This window comes from Lolium perenne, chromosome 2, assembly GCF_019359855.2.
Source record: "Lolium perenne isolate Kyuss_39 chromosome 2, Kyuss_2.0, whole genome shotgun sequence".
NCBI lineage: Eukaryota > Viridiplantae > Streptophyta > Magnoliopsida > Poales > Poaceae > Lolium > Lolium perenne.
The window spans coordinates 232,215,534-232,230,375 of record NC_067245.2 but is presented as its reverse complement, the minus strand read 5'-3'; the positions used below and the strand labels follow the sequence as shown (position 1 = coordinate 232,230,375).

The 14,842-nt window shown below is 46.9% G+C and overlaps 1 protein-coding gene and 1 long non-coding RNA gene across 2 annotated transcripts; one reads left to right on the top strand and one right to left on the bottom strand.

Annotated features, from left to right (window-relative positions):
• The first annotated feature begins 1,178 nt into the window (after positions 1–1,178).
• On the top strand, positions 1,179–2,040 carry LOC127330501 (heavy metal-associated isoprenylated plant protein 16). Its single transcript, XM_051356694.2, has 2 exons — positions 1,179–1,374; positions 1,532–2,040. The coding sequence occupies exons 1-2, from the start codon at positions 1,369–1,371 to the stop codon at positions 1,907–1,909; spliced, it is 384 nt and encodes a 127-aa protein (XP_051212654.1). The 5' UTR covers positions 1,179–1,368; the 3' UTR covers positions 1,910–2,040.
• A 4,849-nt stretch (positions 2,041–6,889) lies between these two features.
• LOC139835288 (uncharacterized) lies at positions 6,890–7,791 on the bottom strand. Its single transcript, XR_011751078.1, has 4 exons — positions 7,629–7,791; positions 7,431–7,541; positions 7,273–7,342; positions 6,890–7,192 (listed from the first exon to the last, which is right to left on the bottom strand). It is a non-coding gene; the product is annotated as an uncharacterized lncRNA (long non-coding RNA).
• Between the last annotated feature and the right edge of the window lie 7,051 nt (positions 7,792–14,842).

The window sequence follows — 14,842 nt, the reverse complement described above, 5'->3', positions numbered from 1 at the left end:
GACCGGCGGGGGAAGCCGTTGTTGGCTGCGCCGTCGTCGTCGTAGAACGCCATCGGGAGAGTAGAGGGAGAGTGGAGGGAGAGTGGAGCACGGGGTACGCCTCGCGGCGAGTGGAGCGGCGTATATAGGCGCGACTGGCGCTGGGGATTAATGCCGCGTGGAATGCGACGCGTCCGCGGCGAGCTGACCGGCGGCAGCCTTTACTGCGCGCGGAAGACGATGCGTGCGCGGAAGACGACGACATTAACTCGCCGCGTGGCCGGCGCGACGCATCGGCGGCAAAGCTTTACAGCGCGCGGAAGACGATGCGATGAGGACGACGATCGGTTTCTCTCGCCGACAAGTTGGGGCCACCAGACGCGCGGGAAGTTTCCTCGGTATTTCCCGCGCTTTCGTTTCGTCCGGACTCCCCGAGCGCTCTCCGGGGGGCCGGGGATGGCGTGGGATCGCCGGATGAATTTAGGCCCAAATCCGGACGAAACCGAGGAACCGGGGGCGCGACTGAGCCGAATTACGCCGTCCGGATGGAAAAAACGTCGTTCGGGGGTCTCGTCGGGGAGACGAGTGGAGATGCTCTCACCTGTGGTTGTCTGGAGGGGCGCGTGGTGCTCGGTCGAAGCGGAGGATTTGATTAGTTTTCCCCCGGGTGATGGCCAGCTTTTTCCTTTTCTAATGTATAGATTCACTCATATTGTGTATATTTAGTTCATTTGGAAATATCCAAAACATCTTATATTTGTGAAGAGTAGAGGGAGTAGTATAGAACGGAGTAAATACTGTCCTATTGATAGATCTCTTGTCGCTTAGTGCCGCTAACAATCCGATCGACTCAGTCTACGTACGTACCGCAGGCACGGCTTGGTAGAAGCGCGCTACGTGGTCAATGGGCAATACGCAACTTGCTCGCGTCGTCGTGTAGGAATTCAGATCTCGTCACAAGTCATTGAGTAGTGGTCCCGCTATGCGTAGCCTTCGGAAACTAAACGGAGAAATTTTGATCAGAACGCGTTCAACTATGCCACTTGTTAGTTTACAAACCGGGAGCGAGCTTTATCTGCAGATGCAGCTGCTCCGAATCTTCTTGCAACTAGAACTCCACTAGTGGCTGGTACGAGTACTATCTTGGATCGCTCCTACTAGCGGCACCAATCACAGTCGGTGCTCTGCATCTCTCCCACGGCCCCGCCCACTGCAGCCTGTATATAAAGAGGCTTGGCCCTCTGCCAATCTACTCCACAAGATCTCAAGCTAGAAGACACTGACACAGCTTCTGCTTTTGGATTGCATCTGCAGAAGATCGATCAATAGCCTACTCTAGTACTCAACCTATTATTCGTTCCAACACACAAAGACAGCAGCCAGCACGCGATGAAGGTAAGCAACCAGTTCAGTTCCTGCGCCCAGTTTTAGCTTACATGTCATCCAGCAAGTTGTTTAGCACCTTAATTTCGAAGAGCGTATTACTCTGGAGCTGAACTGCTGAAGCATAGGACTGATCGATCGATCGCTTTTCTCCTTCTTGTCGTTGCAGCAAAAGATTGTCATCAGGGTGAGCATGTCGTGCGACAAGAGCCGGTCGAAAGCCATGTCGATGGCGGCGAGAACAGCCGGGGTGACCTCGATGGGGATCACGGGCGACGCGAGGGACCAGCTGGAGGTGGTCGGCGACGGCGTCGACCCCGTGTGCCTCGTTAGCTGCCTCCGCAAGAAGCTCGGCGTCGCCCACATCGTGAAGGTGGAGGAGGTGAAGGACCCGAAGCCGGAGGAGAAGAAGGAGGATCCCAAGCCGCCGGTGCCCGTAGTGTGCCCGCCGCCGCCGCCCTGCTACCCCGGTCCCGGCTATTACCACCACCCGTACCCGTCGCAGATGGTGGTCTGCGATGAGCCCAGCAACTGCGCCATCATGTGATTGCCAGCGACCGACTTCTTGCTAGTACATTATTTGGCAGCAACCTATAGATATGTTCATGTTTTGTTGATTGATTACAGTAAATAAAAACGGAGAAATGGATATATCGACGGGTTCACTCTTTGTTTCAAGTTAGAAATCGAGTCAAACGCCAACGTAGATCTCCATTCTCAGTCGCTTGCTTCTTCGTGGAGTTCGTACACGCCATCGCCATGTGGTGTATATGGTGACTGATGGACGAGAAGTCAAACAGCTTGCATGCCACGATTGATACGTCACGGCAAGAAAAAGTAGGACGTCACACCATGACGCCATATGGGCACCACATCGCGGCATAGATCAAATGATTGTCTCAGGATTGGGGTCGATCCATCACGTGCATTTCCATTTCCATAAAATATGCTCCATCCTTCGTGTGTCCACGGTCCGTAAACAGCAATGCTACACCTACGGAACCATCTTACGGAATTATCCTACGGATGAAACGTGGGTCAGCACGATTGGAGAGTTTGGAGCAGTTGCTCCGAATATTACTCATCCAGATTCACGGCAGATTGCCACATCATCCCGTAAGGCTTCTCCGTAACAGTTTGTTCCGTAAGTCCAGCATTATTGGTCCGTAAAACTGGAGATGAAAGTGATCTACTCCTTCCGACCCACAATACTTGTCACTAAAACAAGAGAATAAACAGACTAGAATATGCGATTAAGCAACAAGTACTATGAAGCAGAGGGAGTATAATAAACACATGTTTCTTCTAGAGTTACATGTTGGGAAATAACAAAATTTCAACCAAAATGGCATATAGCTGCATGATTGGCTATCAAACAGTTCCACCAATTTTATCATGGATATTGAAGAGGTCATGCTAGCCCAACAATAGAATTTTCTTTTGCCTTCTGATAAATGACAGACTCAACACTGGAAATTTGCTAAAACATGAAGAAAAAAAATCAGCTTCGAAGTTACAATTGCGCAACAGTGCAGTGTAACATAGAAGCAGCCTTATTTCATCTTTTCTGGAGCTGTCCATTTGCTAGCAGCAGCTGGCATTATGTGTGTAGTGCTAGGAAATTTTGAGGACATAAGTGAAGCTATATGTACCCTTTTATATGGAAATTTTCATTTGTCAGCCTGTAGCATATGGATGACAAGGAATCACGAAACTTTAAAGCACATGATCCAAGTTTGAAAACTGGAAGGCTCTTTACTTATCTGAACTGGTTCTAGTTGCTCACTGAATGAAAAGAAAATACCCAGTTTAGAGATTGGTTACAAATACAACTACATTTGTATTTTTTCATGTTTTTATTTATTATCCTGTAAATATTGTACTCCTCAGTTCCATATTGGTTGTTGGCTTGTTGCTGATTTGGAATCTCGTGGACAAAAACATGGTTCTTCTACAGTGGCGCATCAGTCCTATATTTTTGCTCGAGATTTTTCTTACGGTCAAAACATCTGAATAAACATATATCACCCTGGTATGGCTGTCCCTACTACAGTCAAAACACCCGATCAAAAGTAGGACCATGGAAAATTTACTAGAAGATAAAGACATAAAGATACATGAATGAGCTATGCTAATTCATTGGGGTCACCGGAAGGTCAAGCAATGAAAGGAGAAGAGACGTGCTGGGGGCTAAGGAATCTGCAGCGATTTCACAGGAGATTTTTTAAATATGATTTCATTGGAGTTGATTTTCATCTTCCGTTGAATGGTCTTACAGTGGCGTTGTTTTCTTCGTCTTACATACGTTGGTGGGGTCTACTCCGACCACGAGCAGACTGACCAAACAGCTAACCACAAGTTCAGTGACTGTTGGTATCAGATTGTCTCCATCTCCACAATTCCTAATCCTGAAGAAACAAAAAGAATAGCAACCTACTGCAGGGGACACGGGAAGCAGCTGATTAGTCTTTCATGATTCAGGGATTGTTCTTACGAGTAGATTGTTAGAATCTCTTAGGACATATACGGACCGGTACTTTAGTTCCGCATATGAATATTTTCTCCTACTATCCTGCCTCTGTTTCCTGCATGTTGTATTATTTTATCTTGTAGCAGCGTCGTCTAGTAACCAGACAGGCTGAAAGGCTTCAACGCAGGCAATACATATATTCAAGTTTTGTGACATGTGCCTTTTCGGACTCCTTTTTAGATTTCTTAGTGGCCAAATAACCATCGTATCTCCGGAGAGATCCATCATGCATCAATCAATAGGGATCAACGTCTACTTTTTAAAATCAGCAAAGGAGGAATTTGATGTAGGACCTATCTATAGCAAATTTGGTGCACATGAGCACCAGTGCTCTCGGTTTTCAAAATATTTAAAAATTGTATTTCTGCGTTTCAAAAAATTATCACATTTATTTCATGAATACATACACATGTTCTGAATATTTATGCAAAGTTTCGGTAGAAATTGCATTGTATTTTGAGCTACAAGAAAAAAACAAATTTATGGCTACGTATAGAGGTATATATTTGTCAGAAATTTATCTTTTTTGTATAGCTTAAAATATAACATATTTTTCTCCAAAATTTCTACCGTACCTTCAGAATGTTTATATGTATGTGGGTATTTAATTTCATATTTTTTCAAATGCAAAAAATATGATTTTTAAAACCCAGGAGCACTGGTGCTCACGTGCCAAATACACTTTTCGCTATCTATCTATCTATTATACACTAAAAGCAATATAAGAGTGTTTTTCGATGCACCCGATTAATCCACATATGCTAAAATAATATAAATCGATAATTTTAATTTTATCGTTCCAGATTAAAAGATAAGTAGTATTACGTACAACAATATGTGTACAAAATTAAACTTATGGCACACAAGCGTCAAAGGGGTACACCTGTAATCAAATAACGTTAATCATCCTTCTTGTCATGTCACAGGCAAAGGAATTACCTAAAAAGAGGCCTGGAAAGCAAAGCCGATTGTTTTCCTACACTTTAAGAAAAACTCAACTCATTGTAGCTTGTTATGGCATGACTCTTTTTCCTCCTCCTATTATTTAACCTAGTATAGGAATTTGTGGATTGCAAAATTTTATATGTTTACTACATTGTCATACTCCCGGAATTAAAACCTCAATGTGGACGTTTTTATGGAAATAACGGGCAATATTTGATGTGAAAGAACACATTGTGTATATGAATATAATAAAATTATATCCACGAATAGTATAGAGTGGAATGCCAGGTTATCCATAGGATTGGCTTCTATGGTTTGTTAAAATCCTGCGAGTTTGACTTTGCATTAAAACTCGACGTACAACTCACACGTTTTCGTTTAAGACCTAATTGATTGATAGTTGGGAACAACAGATGGTTGTTAATGATAATGGTTTGTTGGTTTAATAAGTCGATGTGTCCTATCTAAAAACAGATAGAAATATCTAGAATTTAGAGACTATATAAAGGTCCTTACCCTCTAGTGTCAATATGCATTATGAGCGGCACCACCGATAAGGCAGAAATAGAGGGTAGACCGAATAGCTCCTAACTGTAGTATCCTACATCTAGCTCATTATATCGCCTTCAACTATATATATTAACGTTGGATATTTAAAATAAATATGAACAAGAATATATTTCGGGACAGAACAAACGCGACCAACTCGCACAACATCGTGCACTGGAAAAACACAACGAACGAGTCTGTTGCATGTCGTCTATTGGTTAAGGAAAACACTTACCATCCCCTGGACGATGGGACGCTCGCGATCCTCTTGGCACTGGGACGTCGTTGGATTGTGTCCTCCGGATCTGGTCGGGTCAACGCCACCATGAGCAACCACAATCTCACCTACCTTATCCTCGTCTTCCCTGCACACCTTCTGACTTCCTCTCACCGACGAGGTCTACTGTGAGGTCTCTAGCTAGGTCCTTATATCTCGGGGTTGAACCTTTTTTGCTACAATTATGGTTGGTTTTGTTGCGTTCGTGCTTTTATGGAAGCAAACTGAGATTTTGGTGGAAATGGATTTTGCTCCGTACGAAACTTTTTTTGCTGCATTGATATGGAAGCAAAAGCGGGATTGAGGAGGCTAAATGGGACACGTGTCACGCTCTGGTTAACCAGTACAAAAAGAAGAGTATGGATCCTTTCCGTTAAAAATGACAAATCTATCTCTTATCTGTTTTTCCAATACCGTATTAGACTGGGTCCCACGTAGCCATGCATTAGAAACTGAAAAACGCATCCGGTTGAATATTTTGACAGTGGCGTTGTTTTCTTCGTCGTACATACGTTGGTGGGGTCTACTCCCACAGCGAGCAGAACAACCAAACAGCAACCACAAGTTAAGTGACTGTTGGTATCAGATTGTCTCCATCTCCACAATTCCCAGTCCTAAACAAATAAAAAGAATAGCGACCTACTGCAGGCACTAGTAGAAAAACGGTCATCTATACCGGTTCCAGAGGGCCATTCGTACCGGTTTTGCAACCGGTACAAATTATTCGGCACTAAAGCCCCCCCCCCTTTCGTACCGGTTGCTTACGAACCGGTATAAAACGGGCCTCCACGTGGGCCACCAGGAGAGCTCAGGGCTGAGGATCTTTGGTACCGGTTGGTAATACGAACCGGTACCAAAGGTTCCCCCCGCGGCAGGGAATTTTCCCAAATCTCTGCCGCGGCAGAGAATTGGCTTTTTAGGGTTTTGGAGAGGTTTAGGGATATCGGTTTGATTCATATCGCGTCGATGCACCAGAAACGCGTTTGGGTTTAGGTAGTACATGAAGATCAAGATGATGCATAGCAAGTTGGTGCATATAATATAACACACATGTTATTGCATGAGATCGCAAATTAAGTAGCACTATGCATGAAGATCGATCTTCATGCATAGTGGTGCTCTCCGAGGCGTACTCTATATATGTCTATTACATGTAGCATAGTGGTACTCTTCGAGTCAACGATATATGTAACATGTACATCTTCATTCATTGTGGTGCTCTGCGAGTGGTGGTATGACGTCCCGAAGGAAAAATCCCGCCAATTCCTCGCCTATTGCTATGAAGCGGTCATCGATTGAGAGCTTGTTCCGCTTTCTTGCCAACTATAAAAGAATAAGATACAAATGAATACATGAAACAACTATTACTGAAACTCGGCACAACTTATGATAACAAAACAAATTTGTGAAGATTGTTTTTGTACCTCTTTATTTCTCTCATTATTCGTTCTCTCGTTGACAATTCTGCGGATGAACTCGCAAACGAAGAATCCACAGAGATCGGTCCCCGGAGGTTGTTGCGGGCATTTCTTTACAAGAATATAATTCAATCAAACAATAGTCAAGTATGATAATTGAAAGGTGTGTGGACCTAGGTAGTACTACTTACTTTCGCACGCCATCGCAGCTTCGGTGGCCATTCACGGGACGTATCTTCCTTGATGAAAGTTTGCCATACGCTGCTCGACAAAAGAAAATGCATAAAAGAGTCATCAATTAGTTCAAAGCAGGAAATTAACGAAACAAACCGATAAGAATTCAAATTACCTTCTGAGCATTAAAAAACAAGACACGTATAGATCCTTTTCTTTGGTTAGTGAGTCCAAGACTTCAACTTCTCCAATTTCCAAATTGATGACGAGAAGAATAAAGTGAAACCTACGCACGTTTCAATATGTAGTCATTAGTTAAAATTTTGACATACGGTGAGCAAAATATAATGTGTTATAAGACAGTAAGACTCACTCGAAGTTGTAAGGCCAAAGTATTAGCTTTTTGTCACGTTGTCGCTTCAAAAACCTTAGCAAAGTCTGCGGTGTATCCTTGTTATAGAGGGGATCATCTATGGTTTTGACATGCATTGTGTTCGGGTCAATGAACCCAATGTCTGTGATATCGTCCCTTTTGCATTCGAGCATCTTCGATCCGCATAATATAGCGCACAAAAGATTATAATCTGCAGACAATGAACGACTTCTCAAATTAAATAAATAAATCACTTACAGACAATAGCAATCGATGATTGATTTGTCGCGGGCCCGGAGATTGTATAACTGAAAGAGTTCGGCGACGTCAACGTTCACACAGTACTCCTGGAAGGAGTGCTCTTCCCTAACTCGCACCATGATAGTCTCGCTCCCTTCCTTTGAGGCCTTAAGGTACCACGAATGCAAGTTACGCATACATGTTGGTACCTTCACGAGATTCTCGACCAAATCTTTCCCTTGAACAAACCGATATGCTCGTTCAGCTAAGGCGTAATCAGTTGCGTCTTGTCGAGAACTTTGAACGGTCTTCCCGTCAAACACCTTGAGAGGGGCGACCGATTGAACGGGTTGTTGTCCGAGCTGGTAGACACTGTGTATCCCTTTTATCTCCCTGATACCCGATTTAACGGGTTTTGTCGCCTCGATCATCTTGTCATACGACCTTTCAATAGAACGCGCATAGTCAGATGGCGGCGATGGTACAGGGTCATATAGATTGTCAACGGTACGCACAACTTTCTCCCGATCTAGTGTCTTCTCGAAAGGTATCTACGGCACTTTCGGTGCAAAAATTTCTTCACCTCGGCCTTAACGGCCTCCGCGTTTTCCTCCGGAGTTTTTTCCCAAGGTAACTTCTCAGAGGCGGCAGTTGTTTCTCCTTTCTAGCTTTCTTCCTAGGCGGCGTACCGTTCCGCTTAACGGACGCTCTCGTCTTACGCGGAGGATCTCGAGATGGTGGACTCACGCTGGGGTCCCTCTCGGTAGGTGTGGACTTGGCTGCTCACCAGGACTGCCACCAGGAGGAGTCGATGGCATGTGCTGCTCATGTGTAGGAGTCGGTGGCCTTTGCAAAAGGACGACGTACTTCTTCGGCCATAGGGCGAAACCGTGCTTGACATCGCCAGTGTCCTCTCATCTTCACCTCTAGGAATATCAAGCTCCACTTTTTCAAACCCCGAAACAACTTCATCCACCCCGACACGAACACAACCAGGTGGAATGGGCATATGATGGTGCATTGCTCCATCTTCACTTGGGTACACATAGCCGACCGCCACCTTAACCGTACGCGGTCTGATTAACATATGTAGCTCGCAATCTGTCTTCTCCGTGACATAATCCACGGGGTAGCTTCCTCCACATCCGTCAAGATGCGAGGAACCGACACCGCTTCTTCGCTGAGATGGGGCAGCATCGGCTTGTGGATCCTGTAGAAACAGCTGCTGATCAGGTGCCCTCTCGATTTCTCTCAAGAGCCTCCACCCTAGATAACAACTCCGTTACAATGTCGGCGTCCTTCTTCTTCTTTCGCGAACGGCTTCTATAAGTGTCGGCGCTGTCCGGCCACGCTTCCTTCATGGTGAGACCTGGGCGAGCTCGTACTCCGTCCAACATGTTCAGTGGTTCCCAGAGCGAGTGTCAGCTCGTCATTCTCTCGATCGGGAATGTACTCTCCTTTTCGACCTTTTCAATTGCATCTACAAGCTTCGGTACAATTGCCTCAATTTTTTCCTTCCATTTTCCCTTCGCAACGATCAACCCTGTCTTTGGGTCCAACCCCGCCCCATGAGCGAACAACCGTAACTTGGACCGTTCGGGCCAGTCCCATGTCTCGTGGAGTGATTCCATGATCCATCAGTTTATTCTCAAACGCTGTCCACTTCGGAATGGCACTCTTGTAGCCACCTGACCCCAAATGATGCGGAAGTTTCTTCTTTGCAGCATTTTCGGTATTTTTCTTCGATCGGGACACAAACTTAGACGATTTCTTATACTCCTTAAATGCGGCCCAGTGATCTTTTATCTTCACTAGATTTTCGGTATTATCATCGAATCTGGATCTTCATTCTTATATTTGTCCCATAAATTTTTCTTGAAGCTTCGGAATTGTATGGCCATCTTCTTCCATGTCCATTCCTTGACTTTATCCTTCCGGCCTTCCGTCATGTCTTCCGGTAGGCTGAACTTTGTCAGTAGCGTGTCCCAAAGAAATTTTTTCATCTTGTCGTTGACATAAGTAGCAGCACTCTCCGGGTTCTTCGGCTTATGCCACTCTTGAATGCTGATCGGTACATGGTCCCTAACAATAACTCCGGATTGACTTGTAAATTTGCGGCAAAACTCCTTGGGCTCCACCGGTTCACCATTAGCCTTGAATGCCGTGAGGGCTAACCTGCCCTCGCCCTTTAGCACCCGCGTCGGGCCTCGTTTTGTTCTAACAGACTTGCTCGATGATCCAGAAGGCTAAAAGAAAAAATTATTCGTTAATAAGTGCAATACAAATAAATGAATGCATCTAGGGATGAACACAGACTAATTGATACATAGATATACACCTCGCCGGAGTTTGTGATGGACACTTCATTGTCTTTTCTAACTTGTTCAGACTCAAGTCCCTCGCCAAAATCATTCAGAAAGTCGGCGTACTCGTTGTCATCTCCATCGTCGGGTTCCGGACCACGGGCACTCTCATAGATCAATCGCTGCACCGCTTCTTCCCCCTCCTCATCTCGGACGAAGGTGCCGTCCTCCATACCTCAATGTCACCGCAAAATTAAGAAAGCAATTGTATTTCATTCATCATGTAATGATCATATAACAGATTGCTAAATGGATAACAATTGAAATGAAGAAAGCAAAAACCCTAACGGACCGCCACGGCCACGGACACGGTGTTCCCCCTCCTCCTCTCGCTCTTCTCTCTATGTCGCGGCGGCACCGCCACGGACTCGGCACCGCTTCTGCACCCTAACCCTAACACTCGGCGCTCGTCCTCTCGCTCTTCTCTCTATGTCGCGGCGGCATCGCCACGTACTCGGCACCGCTACGGACCCTAACCCTAACACTCGGCGCTCCTCCTCTCGCTCTTCTCTCTATGTAAACCGATTAATAGCGAAACCATAGAGTGCCGGAACACCTAGTGATAATGCAATGGCATCATATTGCTAATCGTTTGCGATTTGCCCATTTTCCATTCATTTATTTGTGATAATGCAATGGCATCATGGGTGTGTTTGGTTTATCGCCAATGAGTACCATACCAAATAATTGGCAAGCCCACAAAGTTTGGTCACCATTTGGACCGACGCCTCACGAATTGGCTCGCCAAAGTGTGCCGCTGCCTGCCCGTGTTATTTTTGCCCGCGCGAGGGCGAGCTCATGGCGCGGAAATCCTCCGCCAAGATATGGGCTGCCCCGTCCGCCCGCTTCTCTTGTTGGGTCCCATGTGATTAGTACCTTTTTCTCTTGCTACAGTTCAGCACGCAACAGCGATCGACCGTGTTTTTTTAAGGCAGCATTCTGCTTACTAGTAGGAAACGTCCCATAAAAAAGCTATTAGAAAAAAACATGTCCTTTATCTTTAGGTGCTCACGTATCGATTCCTCGGCTCGCAGGGGAGCAGCTAGCTACTTCAAAGTTCGAATCGCACTAGTCACTTAGGATTATCCTGGCTCATGATTTTTTTCTTGACAGACTTCTTAAAAAGCACTTCATTATCATTTGTATTGATTGAATTGGAACAAAATCAAGAACTAGGAAATTTAAGTTGTGAATGCATGTCAAGTCGGTTTGGTTGCAAACCAAACACAGGCACTAATCTACCAAAATTTTGGAAGAGCATTGGCTATAGTGCAAGGCTGGCACACGGCGAGCTCTACGCCGCTAACCCCGCCGCCGGTGCCGCAGAGCGCCTGAGCCGGAGACGACGTCGCATTGGCCGCTGGTCATGACGGATGCACGTGGTGTTGTGGCCGAGCGCCATGGCCGTCATGTCGGCCGGCAGCTCCTCCCGAGGACGTCCGGGTTGCCGTTGCCCCAAGACACGAGCCCGCCCATGGCGTCCACCGCGCACGCGTGTCGGCGGCCGGCGGCGACGGCCTTGTAGGCGGCGTCCCCGTACGCGAAGGCGGGCGGCGGCATTTTGTCAAACACCTGGCCGGCCCTGGCGTGGGAGGTGGGGAGCGGCGTGCGGAGGCGAGCTAGGGCTGCAGGCGCCGTCGAGGTGGCCGCGGCGCGCGGAGGCGAGGTGGCCGCGGCGTGCGGAGGCGAGGTGGCCGCGGCGTGCGTGAGGCGAGGTGGCCGCGGCGACGAGCTCCGCCACCGTGCGGAGGCGACAGCGTGAGGAGAAAGGGAGGGAAAGAAGGAGGAGAGGGCCGGGAGGTTACTCGCGGGCGGCGGCGGCTGCGTCGGCGGCGGCGGCTGCGCCGGCGGCGGCGGCTGCGTCGGCGGCGGCGTGGTTGCGTCGGCGGCGTCGGCGGCGTGGGTGCGTCGCGGCGGCTCTCTGCTTTGTGAGCCGCGCGGCGGGAGAAGGGATTTGGGGACTTCTGCGCGCGCGGCTAAGTGTAAAACAGGGGGATGGGCCTTTCGTACCGGTTGGTGGTACCAACCGGTACGAAAGACCTTTCGTACCGGTTGGTGGTACCCACCGGTACTAAAGGGTTTTTTTTTGTTTTGTTTTTTGTTTTACTGTTTTCTTTTCTTTTGCTGTTTCTTTTTTCTTTTACTGTTTTCTTCTTTCTTTTCTGTTTCTTTTTCCTTTTATTTTGTGTTTCTTTTCTTTTCTTCTCATTTTCTATTTCTTTTCATTTTCTATTTCTTTTCATTTTCTATTTCTTTTCTTTTCATTTTCGTTCCCCGGTCTTTTGGGTTTCTTTTCTTTTCTATTTCTTTTCTAGTTATTGTGTTTTCTCGTTTCTTCTTTCTTTTCTTTTATGTTTTTTTCTTTTCTATTTATTTTTTCTATTGCTTTTGTTTTTCTTTTTCTATTTCTTTTCTATTTCTTTTCTCTATTCTATTTCTTTTCTTTACTCTCTCACGACGCCGTCGCACAGAAACTTTCCCGCCCGACGTCGCGCGGGAAACTTTCCGGCCACGACGCCGCGCGGGAAAAGAAAGGGCGGGAATGAAATTTTATTACGATTGAACTCGAATTAAAAGTACATAGCTTAACTGAAAATTAAAGATACATGACCAAATTCTACTGGGGAGTCATTCAGTCATACTCCTGCCTAGCCCTGTAGTACTCGCCACTGTAGTCGTCGTAGTCGCCGTCATCATCGTCGGGCTGGCATCGGGGTCGCGGTACTCGAACGTCGGCGGGTGAGCACGCGTGGGCTGGGACCGAGGGTAGCGCAGCGGGGGCCACGGTAGGCCATGACGCCCTGGAGAGTCCGGCCGCGCCACCACAGCCGACGGCCGGCCTCGTTGAAGTTCGGAGGAGGCGGGCCGCCCTCTCGTGCTCGGCAAGCGCCCTCTCACGCCGATTGATGAAGAAGCTTTCCCAAGTCGGGCTGTAGTCGGGATGCCACTGGGGATTCCTCCGCTGCTCTGGCGTGAGCTCGAAGTAGTAGTGGTTCGTGATGGCCATCTCGCGCGCCACACCTAGAGGGACTGGAGGGACCGGTACGCCTCCGACGCTTAGCAACCAGCCGGTCGGGACGCGGTAGCCCGGCGGGCAGGGGTAGTTCGAGGCGCAAAGCGCCTCCGCCTCCCGGGGGGTTAGAGATGCGATGGAAGCCATGGGAGAGAATGATGAGGTTTGCAGATATGAGTCTAGATGTGATATGTAAATGGTGGCCAAGCCTACATATATATAGTGAAAAAATGGCGGGAAGACAGAGGCGGGAACCGGTGGAAAGCGCGGGAAGAAAATAGGCGGGAAGACAGATCGAGGCAAACCTTTAGTACCGGTTGGTGGGTGCAACCGGTACTAAAGCTGTCGGCAGGATAAGGACGCGTGGGTAACCTTTAGTACCGGTTGGTGGGTGCAACCGGTACTAAAGCTGTCGGCGGGATAAGGACGCCCTGCTCGATGAGATAAAGTATGTAGCGCACGACGCCCTGTCGGTGGGATAAGGACGCGTGGGTAACCTTTAGTACCGGTTGGTGGGTGCAACCGGTACTAAAGCTGTCGGCAGGATAAGGACGCGTGGGTAACCTTTAGTACCGGTTGGTGGGTGCAACCGGTACTAAAGCTGTCGGCAGGATAAGGACGCCCTGCTCGATGAGATAAAGTATGTAGCTGAAAGTGCATGGAGCCCCCATGTGTGGTTTTGGTAATTAATGACAATCCCTATGGACTAATGTTTGCATTGAGTTATATTTGTAGGAGTTGTCCATAGGCAATTCTTGAACCATATGTTGGCTTCAAGGTTGCAATAAGAAGAAATTGATGAAGGATATCAAGTGTCAAGTATGTCTTGAAGATGAAGATGAAGTGAGCCCTCAAGCTACTTCAAGACATCAACATGATGAAGAATGAAGAAATGAAGTGCAAGTTCAAGATGAGCCATCTCGAAGAGATCCTTTGCTTGAGTCTTGCCATCCATATGGTGATCATGGATATGTGAAGATGCGCCGAAGAAGAAGCTCTCCCATGGTGGATTATGGGGGAGCAATCCACAAGACTTCGTCAAGCAAGCACAAGCAAGAAAGGCGTTCCATCTTGTTGAGGTCAAGATCGTCGTCATCGAGCTCAAGTGGAATGCGCAAGTATAAGGTTTGCTCTTGATAGGGTTTGTTTCTCACCAGTCTCATAGTGTAGTTGGAGACCGGTTTATAGTTTAGTTGCCGTACTATCAAGAGGGCTCTCGAGTGAGTAACTCGATCGTATCGTTCGGAGAGAGCTCAAACCTTTGCATCCTTGCATCATCTTTCTTGGTTGTTATTTGGACCTTATCCATGTGATGTTTTAGAGCTTGTGCTTATTCTCATGACAAGCTCTAGTTCATCGAAAACGGATTTCGCATAGATCACTTGTTGCGTTTTCGAGTTTGGTTCATCATCTTTCTTGGTTGTTATTTGGACCTTATCCATGTGATGTTTTAGAGCTTGTGCTTATTCTCATGACAAGCTCTAGTTCATCGAAATCGGATTTCGCATAGATCACTTGTTGCGTTTTCGAGTTTGGTTCATCATCTTTCTTGGTTTTATTTGGATCTTATCCATGTGATGTTTTAGAGCTTGTGCTTA